Consider the following 12,837-nt stretch of genomic DNA (forward strand, 5'->3'; position numbering starts at 1 on the left):
AACTCCTCAACTCGAGCCACGATCCGCCAACTGCACAGTGTCTGAAATCGAGAATCCTTCGCTTACGACGCAAACGCCCTCGCACGTCCCGAGGTTGAGGACCGGTGTCAACAGGGCAAGCACCCTGTGTCTTATCGACGAAAGCCTCAAGGTTCGTCGACTAGAGCAGTCACACGTTGAGAGAGGGGCATGTAATTCCCCCCACCCCCCAGAGTATTATCAGGTTCGGCCAATCGGCGAACTCGGTAAATCTTTTGAAATACATACGTTGTAAATTACCGTATGGTCTTCCTCCAGTCTTGAATAACGTTATTAAGATTATCTCAGTTTACATCTTCATTCACACTTGGTTATTTTTGTCATGGCCATTTGCACTTTAGTCTTTGGTGGGCAGATGATGGTGATGATGGTGGTGGTGATGATGATGGTGGTGGTGTTATTGGGTGGGTAGTCGCAGCCATTGTCACGCTCGATGTTTGTTGTCCACTCGTAATCGTCGTAGACTAAAGCAAACGAACCAAACACCTCCACCTGCTTGACAATATCCCTTGCGTGGTTCCGGGTGCTCAACAAGGCACAGATGATGGGTCCAGTTCCGGGTCCGGATGGAGGCGGCGTAGCATTGACAGGGTTCCAATTTGGAATAGTGGCGCGTAGTGTACACAACGGTACGGCTAGCGGTGCGTAGAGCGGAGCGGGGTGCGTAGAGCGGAGCGCGGCGCGTAGAGCGGAGCGGGATGCGTAGAGCGGAGCGCGGCGCGTACAGTGGTGCAACAAATCAAGAAAAACAAAACCACAAGCCATCGAATTGTCGATCAGTAATTACAAAAAAAACTCGCCTCTGAATTTACAAATTACCGGGAATTTATGTTTAAAATGATATTCGTGATGACGTGTGTTGTGTATTGCCTACAAGAGGACAGAGAGAGAGAGATGGTGGGCGGCTGATTCCACGTTGTGTGGTGGTGTGGTGGTGGTGTGGTGGTGTGGTGGTGTGGTGTAGTGGTGGTGTGGTGTAGTGGTGGTGTGGTGTAGTGGTGGTGTGGTGGTGTGGTGGTGTGGTGGTGTGGTGGTGTAGTGGTCCGTGAGACGGCAGAAGAGGGGGGGGGGGGCGGCACAGGGCGGGGGAGATCTCGGTCTCTCTCGGCTCACTTTTTCACCACCGCATTGTCCCTGGATTCTTTTTTGTATTTTTTGGTTTTTATTTTTTCCCAATTAAATTGCGATATCGCCGTCGTTGTCTCAAGAGATGCAGCGTTCGATTTGATCTCTCGCAATAAGCAGTGCACCACCCTGTGCAATGGAGAACGGCCTCCGGAAGATTTGATGCGAGCACCTCTGAGATTCCTTCACGTGGCCTTCTGATCTCCACACTCCTCGGGAAATGCGTATCACGTGACAATCTCATACACTTAAATCTCGGAACTGAAAATTAACCAAAATCAAGCAACAAAACAAAATCAACCGAATAGTTGTGTGTGTGTGCAGTCATCAGTGACCAGGATAAGCGCATAGACTCACTGCACTTGACAGCTCGATTTGACTGAAGGGGCGGCTGAAACCTGGATTCGAACCCAGGGCCTAGGCAGTGCTGGCTCAGCACGACGACCCCTGACCAACCTGGCCACTTCCGTGAGCAAACTGTTTTCAAAGGGGGGCAGTGTATTAGCTACAAAAATATAAGTGGGGGGGGGGGGGGTGGGGGGGCTCAAGGGGGGTTAGGGTAAGGTACCATTAGGGTCAGCGTTGATTGACGGAACGACACAGAAATTAACGATGCGTGATGGATGTACGTGGCTCATCGCTGACGTGGGGGGCGGGGGGGATGGGGGTCACGTCAGGTCATCGAAGCCACGCGCTGACGAGGGGACGACGTTACAGAATAGCGGCGAGCGAGCGTGGCCGGAAGGAGGACAATGCCCGTCTGCTGAGTCACCACGGCAACAATGGGGACCATCGGGGAGGGAGCGGGGGGCGGGCGGGCGGGGGGAGGAGGAAAAAAAAACTTGTGGTCGTCTCACAAAGACTGACGCAACGCGCGCAGGTGCGGTCGGCAATCGCGGCGCAAGTTTCGCGCAATCGGTCGCGGAAGTGTCCACGCCCTTCCTGCCAGCCCGCCGGCGCGCTGTCCTAGCGCCAGTCCCTCGAGAGCGGCCGCCGCGGTCGGCACGGAGGGTGAATGTCGTCGCTTCTGTTCAGCTTCGGGAGGAGTGGCATCTTGAGATTTTGGCGAGACGCTGGCGCGTGCCGGCCAACGATCAGCGGTGGCCGCGCGGTCGCTGAGGCGTCCCGGGTCGCGCGGGGGGGGGGGGGTCACACGCGGTCATTGGAGGCCGAAGCACTGCTTGAGGAAGTGTGACATGTGCGTGTAGACGTGGTGGTTGGCCAGCCCCGAGATGCTGTGGTCCTTGTCCGTGTACCACTGGGGGATATAGGGGATGGGGGGGACACACACACGTGCGGCCGTTCAGAAGGCTGGAAGAGGAATCCGATGAGCTATTAAGCTCTTTTTCACAGCTGTACGGGGCGGGTCGGCAAGTAACAAGAGCAAACAATACAAAACAACGATAGGAATCCAAAATAGAGAGGATGGTAAGCAAGTGACTGAATATAAATAAATAGCAGAATCAGTAATTATGTAAGTCCGATTTGTTGAGATTGGGCAAGACAGCAAAAACAACAAAACAGTCCCAGACCACACCAAGATATCAGCACACAGTAGTCCCTCAATACAATGGCACATGAACACTGAACTATCGATACGCAGGTCATGATCAAAGTTACAAATCACATTTTCAAGTGTGACTGTATCCAGCAACAGTCTTCCGTGGCAGGCTATTTTTTGAACGACAGCTCACGATGTTAAGGGAGGAAACAAGTTGGTTCCAAAACGTGGGTGTTGCAATGGCAAAGGCTTTGTCACATATTCGAATTCTTGCTCGAGGGATATTTAAAAGGCAATTAGATGGACTATTGGCGACCCTTCCAAGGTCAGCCGATCATTGCTATTCCCCCCCCCCATGCCCGCTCGTCATCCGTACAGACAGGGATGTGTGTCCATAATAAATACAAATTTCGGTTAGATCGCGTTATTTATAAATGTGTCGTAACCCTCCACCACCCGACACGGCCAATCAGTAAAAAATGTGTCACGTGTCGGGTGGTGGAGGGTTACGACACATTTATAAATAACGCGATCTAACCCAAAAAACCTTTATTATGAATAATATTGGTCGCGAAAGCCTACTACGTGTTAAAGGGATGAGTGTGTTCGCAGATGAAAGTACAATGTTGCATGATACGCAGTGAAAGTATACGTATCGCGTGTCCTTTGAAAAAGTGAGTGACTTCGGCTCTCAACGGGCTCTTGTGACGTACACGTCTTGGTTAATCCACTGCTGGATGCCGTGTGAGTAATGGGGGCTGTTTGACCATACTTCACCGTATTGAGCAGTGCGGGTTTGGTGAACAGGGCAGGTGCCCGGGATGGCTTCGAATATGACTCGCCACTGATGTGAGACGTGGCTGGGACTCGAATGCAGGTCACCGGGTTCATTCTGCAGCGGGCTAATTGCTGCCGCCACCCCTTGTGTTTACGTACCTAAAGGAAACTGTTGACTTATCTTCCAAAGCAAAGTGTACGATTATTTGGGCTTTAGGACGCCGCTGCTATCCGACTGCAATAAAGGCACATCTTTGTCAGACCGCGCTGCTGCTGTTTGCTGCTGTTTGCTGCTGTTTGCTGCTGCTGCTGTGTCCATTAGGGCACATCCTGCCTTCACCTGGCCCTGTCATTTCTTAAACAAACTGTTTGTGAATCGCCGCCGCAGCAGTCGCTGCCCGCCCCGGCGGTGAATTCGGTGCAGATGGTTTGCAAGTCAACTGTGAAGATGAAAACCCCCCACGCGGCAATCGTCCGCGACGCCGTTTATCGGCCGCCTGCGACACCCGCCGTAATCGGTAAGGCCCCCCCCCCCTCCTAAACCCGCCCCCTACCCCCACCCCATTTGATCATTGGTGTGTGAGACTTGGAGCCGAGCCAGAACACGGGCTCTTCTCGCTCACGCCTCGGTAGGCGCCACACGGCCGGAGCGATATTTTTAGCACGCTTTTGTGCCTAAGTGCGTCCGTGCGTGCGGACACATAAGTGCGTGTGGACGTGTGCGTGCGTGTGTGCGGACGCGTGCGAGAAGCTCGCAGATTCTTGAGAGGTGGACGTCGCGGTTGAAATCTGACAAAAGTGGTCAACTATATCTGCTGCGATTACACGCAGCTGTAGTAGCAGTCGTTGCCCCCTACTGGCGGACTAATGCCCTCTTGCGGGCTCGTGCTGAGATCGCTTTGTGCTGCACGGGGACAGCTGTCACTTGGTGGGAGGCCCCCTTCGAATGTTTGAGGTGTGATTTAAGGAGCCTTGGGTTGCCGTGTCATTTAATAAATATTATGATAAGCAAATATTATGGACGTGGACGCGGTTACATCGCTGAGCTCCTCCATGCAAGCGTTTACTGAGTCATGTGGCCCACATGCCCAGCCACCGCATGCCCAAGCTGCTTCTGGTTGGCCAGCTAGAGAGAGGACTTAAACGGGCATGCACAGGCTGAAAACTGATGGACTTTTGTAGGCACAGCAAGACTTGGAGCTGAGTGGACTTGCCCTACGACCGGCACTAGTGGTGTCAAGATCGGCTGCTGCAGAGGATGCTATTGGAGGCACAACGGGAGGCCGAGGAGCGACGCTCGCAACAACGAGCAGAGCAACAGGTGTCTAAAGCCCAGCGGGTTGACACACTGGGCAGCACAGGTGGTCCGTCTGCCAGTCACCTCGATTATTCATCCCATAACACAACGGTGTGCCCTGTGACCCCCTGCCAGTGAGCCGTCGCTGTTTTACGTGACCTTAACATGCACCTAGCCTGGCACGTGCATCACGCTGACGTGACCGCCAGTTGTCGTTGAATGCGCGTGTGTGTGCGTGCGTGTGCGTGCGTGCCGTGTGTGCGTCATGCGTCGTTACCATAGCTGAGAAGTCCACCTCTTTGTCGACGAGAGCCTTGGAGATGTGGGCCGCTTGCTGAAAGTGCACGTTGTCTGCAAGACAGGGGCGGCCGACAGAGCGAGAGAGGCGGCGGTGAAATGGTTGAACAAAGAAACGGGCGTTCTCATGCAGACCACTCATCATCATCATCATCGTCATCCGCCATGGCCAATCCACTGCTGGATGAAGGCCTCCCCAAGCCGCAGGCATCTCGCGTGACCCTCTGGTGTCATAATCCGCCCGGCGCCCGCACAGGGCAAATGAGCTCCGTGTCCCCGGCAGAGGTGCTCGAAGTATGAGTTCCACTCCGTGGCTGCCACCCCATCGTTGTTGTTGACCGTCGCCGGTCGATCTGAATAAAGTGGCATCTAGAGGAGGCTGTGATGATTAAATGGATCCCTCCTGATTGTCCTTCGTTATTATTGTTGTTGTTATCATCATCATCATCCGCCAGAATCTTTCCACTGCCTGAAAAAGGCCTCCCCAAAGTTGTCGCCATCTCTCGTGGTCCAATGATCCGGCGATCCGTCTAATAGCCACCGCAGCACAGCGGATCCGTCTCCGTGGCGATGGACCTCTGTTGGGGCGGCGCTCTCTCGTTGGCTGCCATTCCGTCGTCCGTCTCTGAGTTGAGACGTCGTGTTGAGCCGTTGGGGGAAGTGCTTAAGGCTCGTGTCTGTCTCTCTCTCTCGTTCCATCTCGTTTGCGTAAATAGATTCTCGCGTGCATGCGGAATGCACGCAGTCCACGCACACACACTCGGTACACACGTGGTATGCAGGCGGTACGCACGCACGCAGGCACCACGAGCATGAGAATCGTGCCGTGCGTCACGACGCGTCGATGATGCGCGCAGCATGCCCCCCTGTGACGGGGTGAGGAGGGAGGTGGGACCCACCGTCTGCCATGCCGTGGATGAGGAGGTAGTCCACCTTCCTGAAGTTCTCTGCGCGGGCCATGACGGTGGAACTCTGTGGGGAGAATCCTCGTCAGCCGCGAGGCGTGTTGCCGGCTCTTATCTCTTATTTTTTTTTTACTGAACTCCTCCGATTGTTATTCTAACCAGACGGAATCTGTCATATATCGGTCAGTTTTACTTATTCACTCTTGTACATTTCTTAAAAACAAACTGCTTAGTTCCTTTTTAAATGTAGTAGAGTATTTCATCCCGGTTGTGCTCACGGCGTCACTCTCACGAGACCATGTGTCTCGCGGGGAGCAGCGCATCGCCCCGTGCGAAATTCCACAATGGGTCACAGAGGCGGACTTCACAGAACTGCTTCTGGAGGCCCCTTCGAGTGGTCCTCTGATCTCCACACTCGCGGGCTGAACGCTCCCCCGCGCGTTTTGATCGTAACCGCGATTGAGACGGAATTTTGTCAAGCGCTGCTTTCTTTAGCCCTGAATCTCAAGTCACGGCGACCTGAACGCACACGCATTCGACATCGCACGAGCATGGACACGGCTTTTTCAGAAGGATGCGTGTACACATCTAAATCCTTCCTGTAGATGAATTGTTAATTATGTAATTAATTGGAACGTGTTTCGAACGATCACCAACACCCCCCCACCCCCCCTTGCTGAGATGAACAATGTGGGTGGCGTCCATCCCTCATGGCAGCATTGAGCCAGTGGTGGAAATGACACGTTGATCATGACGATCAGAATCGGAATATTTATTCATACTGGAGGAATCTGATGACCTATTAAGCTCTCTTTCACAGATGTCCAGTAGGGATCATGGTGATCATGGTGATTATCATGGCAAGGATCGTCCATCAATAAGATGACAACTTGAAAAAACAATTCATTGTTTTTTTTGGTTCGTTCCTTCAATTTGGAGAACACAAGTCTTGTCTGTCCCTTGTTCTCAGCGGGTCCCTTGGATGAGGCTGAGCTACAATGCCACGCGGTGGCGTGGCGTGGCCAGGAGACACCCTGCCTGGTGGTCTGCGAGGATTTAAAATTCCCCATCCCCGTGCAATGTCCCCCCTCCTCTAACCCTGACCCTAGCCGTGATGCCGGTACATAGCCCCCGGGGGGCTCTCGCGGCGTGGGGCGCGGTCACCGCCCGCACGCTCGGCGCTGTTCTCTGGCGCGCACCCCACCTCGTAGGCCGCCAGGTTGTCGTCCTTGGTGGGTTGCCCCATGTAGCGCTCCGTGTAGATGGAGTCTGGGGTGGCACGGAGAGGGAAAGAGAAACGCGGCGCAAAGCGCGTGCAAGTCGTGAGAGTCGTGAGAATCGCGAGTCGCGCCACGGCAACGCCAAGGTCCGTTACTTTCGCGGCGCGGCAGTTGAAAGCAACGGTGCGAGTTTCTCCGATGAGCACGGTTGGCTACGTACGGTGCGAAACAAATTCAACATACATACAAGTTCCACCGCTACAATCTTGATTTGAAGCTTTCGTGACTGCAGGAATCCATACTCTTTGGTTTTTTCGGTAAAGTCACGTAGGTAGAACCATTAAATAAAACAAAAAATAATATATCACTGTGATATATATATATATTTTTTTATAACCGAAGTGACTTTACCGAAAGAACCAAAGAGTATACCACCGCTACATACATCCAAATCCCCAACACCACCAACACCACCACCGCCAAAGCGGCACCACCCTCATGGTGCGGCGGCACCTCCTGGCGTGAGGAGCGATTCGTCCAGCGAATTAAGCGAGTGGAAACGCGCGGGAGACGGTGAACCAGTGTTCACATTTGCGTACGCATCTGGCGGAGCGTGTGGTTGGGTGGACCGCGCGGTCGTGCGCTGTCTGGATGCACAACGGCCGCCGTCTCACCATAGTAGCGCCAGTCGGACACGGGCGCCACGGCCATCCCGCACTTGAAGACACCCGAGCCGGAGCCCAGGGACATGGAGGAGACGTAGCCTCCGTACGACTGCACGCACGCGTAGACACACGCACCAGAATCACCAACCAATCTCGGACTGCACTCGCCATCTTCAAGATCCTACATGGACGTGTGCCTGCCCTCCCGCTCCCCTATCATCTCACCCTACTCCCCTCCACGCACTCTCCTGCCTCTCTCATCTCGCTCTACTCCGGTACTCCCCTCCACGCACTCTCCTGCCTCTCTCATCTCGCTCTACTCCCCTCCACGCACTCTCTGCTCCGCAACCCGGGCTTTCTGCCCAACCACCCAGTCAACCTTCGCTCTGTGGGAGGTTGCTCCTTACCCTCTTGTCCCCAGGTCTGGAGCTCCATTCCCTCGGCCATCCGTGGAGTTGATTCCCTCCCCCTGTTCAAGTCAAGGCTCTGGAACTTCCTTCCTCTGCCTATGACCGACTGCCTCTTTCTTGCTATAAAATAAACAAACTATAAACCCAACAGACCCGAGTTTAATTCCTGGCCATGGCTGATATCAGTGGCGAACCGGTCATGGCCCCCACCCTCCTGCCACTTCTCAAGCCTACACTGCTGACCGGCATGGCGAAGTATGGTCAAACAACCCCTGTAACCGTCACTGTGTGGGTAGGCCTTCACCCGGCAGTCTGTTGGCAAAGGGGCCGTAAATTATGAATCGCAATAAAAAAAACCCTTGCGAGAAAACAAACTGGATAATAAATGGACGCAAACACAAAGCGGTGCTTTTTACACCGCGGTATAAACACTTACCCATCCCCAAATCGCTATTCTGGTCTCGTCAACAAAGTCCATCTTCCCGAATTCCCTGCGGGGGGCAGAGAAAACGACAACAGCGCAGTGAGGAAACGGCATCGTAAACGTCCGAGTGACTCGCAGGCCGGTCCTTGATGTTGCTGCCGCTGCTGATGTTGTTGTTTTGTCATCCTGGCAAGGCCGCTCGCCGGTGGCACGGCGAGGCACATGCTGGTCCTACGTATCACCCTGTGCACGTGGGATACCGTGGCTCGCCAAGGGCTCGACGACAGTGGCGCCACTTGACCGACCGCGGGCGATAGGGGCGACGTGCAAGGGCCACGTTTCGTCAGAAATGCGCTACGGCCTCAAGGCCACGTTGTACTCGGGGTGGAAGATTTAGGTCAATCGTTGCCGGCAATTGGCGCCAAACTGTGCCACATGCCCTCCCGCATTGGCCTTTTGCTTCCGGTTTTGAAAGGAATCGGAAGAAAAAAATGAGGACGTGCGCGCACGTAATCGGAACGGGAAAAAGGTTAAGTGAAAATGATTGCGGCGGCAGCGGCGGCACTCACCGGGCCGCAGCCTCCTGGTCCTGCACCTCAACGGTGCCCAGCCGGCGGTACAGCTGGTGCAGGACCTTGTCCCCCCGGTAGCCACTGCCGCGTCCGTCCACGCTCGCCACGATGACACGCTCCGTGCTCGCCAGGTACGTCGCCCAGTTGTTGCGGAAGCGCGAGTCCACCTTCTGGCTGCCCGGTCCAGCGTAGCTGAAATGCAACAGTGGGAATTTAATAATTTTGTACGTACCTATTTTTTTTCCGTCAAATCCTTCCGAACGATATCCCGATTGTGGCTTCGGTGTCGGTGTCACGGGACGAAGGATCGATTTGGATGTCTCGCAGAGTGCCGCAAATCCGCCGTGTTCCAGAACGGCCCACGGAAGCAGATCTCACAGAGCTACCTCGGAGGTCACTTAAAGTGACCTCTGCTCCACACAGTAGGGGGGGGGGGGGGGCAGCACTATCCCATCCGCTCTGCCGTGTGACAGTAATGCTCGATGCATGATGCTCAAAGCGCAATTTCATTCTCACAGCTGGAATATGGGCAAACTGTGTGGAAGTACAAACATTGGTTTGTATTTGTCAAAGTGACCGGGCCCAGACCATCAACTCGCTGCACTTGAGAGCTCCGTGCGATCGCTGTGGTTGGGCGGCTGCTCTAACCCCAGGATCTGTGCGGTGGTGACTCAGCGCCTCTGACCCCGGAGCCTTCGAGTCAACTCACGATACGGTGTTATTTTTTGTTCTTAAAAGAGAGAAGACAAACGAAAGGACTTACACGTCGATGATCAAAGGGTGCTTCTTTTTCCTGTCCATGTTTGGTGGCAGAATAAATTGATACCAGGCCTCTGTGTGGACGAATGAGGGAGCGGAAAAACGGAGGTTGACATATAACAAGTACGCTCGCTCGCACGCACGCGCGCACACATGCAACAGATGCTCGTTAAAATCATGTCCCCCCCCCACACCGCACAAGGCAGATATAGTTACGTAACGCGTTAAATGTTCCACAGGTTGTGTAACAATTGTGCGTGCAGTTTTGCGCGAAGGTTGCCAACCCCGCTTGGCAAGTCGCTGACTTCTCATGATCCGGGAGCGCTATTCCTTCAGGACTCCACACTCGTTCCCTGCAATGGTTTTGTTGTTTTCCGTGTTGCCGTGTGCAATAGCCATGAAACTGGCTAAACGGGGCCATCATCATCCGTGTAACAAATCAAATAAATTGATGAACACTCAATCTCTATGGGTAATTTACCCTCCAAGTTTTGACGCTATGTGAGCGATACGGATTTTCACGCGAAGTAAATAGAATGTCAGCTTAACACGTACGATGATGCTGGATGCAATTACCAGCGAAACATCGTACTCCAAAATTGTAAATGTTGTGGATTCACTCTTCAACACACCGGTGGGCTAAAGTAGTGAACTATTTGTCTTTTGTCAACGTGACACTTTTTTGCTGATTGGCCGTGTCGGGTGGTGGAGGGTTACGACACATTTATAAATAACGCGATCGATTATGAATAAATTGAATGTGACGATCGCTTCAAGTCATGGGGTAACTTACATCAATACCGTGCAATCTTTGACGCTAGCTTACGGACAAAACAAACCCCGAGAGCGTTTCTCAGAGAGTATATTTCAAGCAACGTTTTTTTTTTCTTCTTTAAAAAAAATACATTCTTGTGATCCCGAATGAAATTAAAACTCATATGCTCTCGCAAGTTGAGCAGTAAACGTTAACAAACGTGCCGTCGGGCTTTGTGGCTGTCACATGAAGTCAAAATAGTTACGCGTCCCGCACCACGCGAAACCGAAGCGTCACACGTAATGCACGTCTCTCAATGGGCACGCGAAATCCGGGAACGCAGCTTCTCCCGGGGGGCACTGATGGCTGTGCGTCTGTAGAAGAAACTCTTTATGTGGTTTGTTTCAAATCGCGTTGAATGTAGCGGCCTCTAGTGGCTGCCGAGATTGCTGTGCGCACGTTAACGTAGACCTGATACAAGTACAAATGTAGCTTCTCGTTTGCGTCGTGAGCCTGGAAAATCTTCTCTGAATCGCTGCGATAGACATATTATATCTATAAACAAGCAACATCATCCTTCTGAGAAAGATAATTATTATTTTACAAAGCACAATACAAATATAGAAATACAAATATATAATTCCCCAAAGTGTCAAGGAAAACAACAACACAGAAAATACTGTTTGAAAAATGCCACAGCAATTAAACATTATTATAAAACAATGACTATTTCAATGATTGAACACTCCATTTCAATTAAATATCCACTGTGTGAGGGCCTACATTAAACATTTCAGGAACATTTTAAACTAAGTTTTATCGCTCAAGTTTTTTTTAATTTTCCTGACTGGGCATAATATTTTCACGCATCAGGTGCATTTCATATTCTATGAATGTCACGTGTCATTTCATGTCACATGTAATGCATCTGTTATTCAACCCAGAAAACCCACAAACAGTTGTTGAGAAATGTATACAGGGATTGCCACACTGGTTCTTGGGGGACATTTGCCTGAGGCCTGAGCAGGCTGTGTTGCCATGGTCGTAGGCCTTGTGCCAAGGGAGGTTGGTAGATACCGACTGTGGTGGTAAATGTTACCACTATGCACCATGGACGGTATCTACTACGGGCAGAAAGCCTTCACGGTACATACCATCTGTCTTATAGACACGCTTCCAATATATTTTCACATTCCTTCAGTGTTTTAGGTCACATTCATTATTTTCCTTCCCTTATGATAATCTCTACCAACCATAAAACAGGTTTTTTTGGGTTAGATTGCGTAACTATATAGATGTGTCGTTAAACCCGCCACCACCCGACACAGCCAACTAGTAAGGTTTGTCACATAAACAGAACGTGACAATTCGTCACTAGTACAGCACACCGGCGTGTTGGAGAGTGAGGCCACAACATTTACAATCTGAGTACGACGTTTCGCCAGTAATTACAACTAGCTTTCAGAGTTGTGGACAAATCCTCCTGTTTCATTCCAAATATACAACCCCAGCAAAGATGCCAATGCCGGGCTAACGTTGGCATTTACTTAGAACGGTTGGGGAAAAGTTGGCCCAACGAAGAAGTTATCAGTGATCCTGCTATCATGCGTGCCTGCGATCAAGAAGTAAAATGCTTCGTCAAAATTAACACGAGCACCGTGCCACCCTGGATGGTACCAATTGCCATGTTTAGGGGGCAATGGCTCGGAGCAAACCGTTACCGTGCTCTCCGAGCATGAGTTTCTGCTGTTCAAGCGTTGGCATCTGTGTGCGCTCGATGAGCTCCGCCAAGGCCGTGTTGTTTTCCAGCAGCGCAATTTCTGAAAACAAGCATGCAATGAGCGTAAATTCACATCGCGGCGACCTTGGCGAACATAAATGTTTAAATGAGGACTGTCGCGTCCGTCCAAACAACGGAAGTTACGCGAGATATCGGGGAAATCAACAGCGTGGAAAACGCGGCGTGCCAGTATCGCTGATTGCTGCGAGCTCGAGTGCAGCGAATGGGCAGTGGGCATTGCATCTCAAGTTGAAGAGCAGTCCTGCTGCGGTCACCAGAGCCAGACCATGGGTCACGTGGTCAACACTGCCC

At 52.1% G+C, this 12,837-nt stretch overlaps 1 protein-coding gene across 2 annotated transcripts in view; it reads right to left on the bottom strand.

Moving 5' to 3' along the window:
- Positions 1-1,178: 1,178 nt before the first annotated feature.
- DPP4 (dipeptidyl peptidase 4) overlaps positions 1,179-12,837 on the bottom strand; it is a 47,917-nt gene continuing 36,258 nt past the window's right edge. For both annotated transcript variants that reach the window (XM_078866103.1, XM_078866102.1), the window contains 9 exons: positions 12,467-12,565; positions 9,996-10,065; positions 9,230-9,424; positions 8,673-8,727; positions 7,836-7,935; positions 7,146-7,210; positions 5,936-6,008; positions 5,017-5,090; positions 1,179-2,422 (listed from right to left, as the gene is read on the bottom strand). In XM_078866103.1, coding sequence (XP_078722229.1) covers positions 2,324-2,422; positions 5,017-5,090; positions 5,936-6,008; positions 7,146-7,210; positions 7,836-7,935; positions 8,673-8,727; positions 9,230-9,424; positions 9,996-10,065; positions 12,467-12,565 — 830 coding nt within the window. In that variant the 3' untranslated portion in view covers positions 1,179-2,323. The remainder of the gene's footprint in view (positions 2,423-5,016; positions 5,091-5,935; positions 6,009-7,145; positions 7,211-7,835; positions 7,936-8,672; positions 8,728-9,229; positions 9,425-9,995; positions 10,066-12,466; positions 12,566-12,837) is intronic.

Source organism: Lampetra fluviatilis, chromosome 21 (assembly GCF_964198595.1).
Source record: "Lampetra fluviatilis chromosome 21, kcLamFluv1.1, whole genome shotgun sequence".
In the NCBI taxonomy this organism is placed as follows: Eukaryota; Metazoa; Chordata; class Hyperoartia; order Petromyzontiformes; family Petromyzontidae; genus Lampetra; species Lampetra fluviatilis.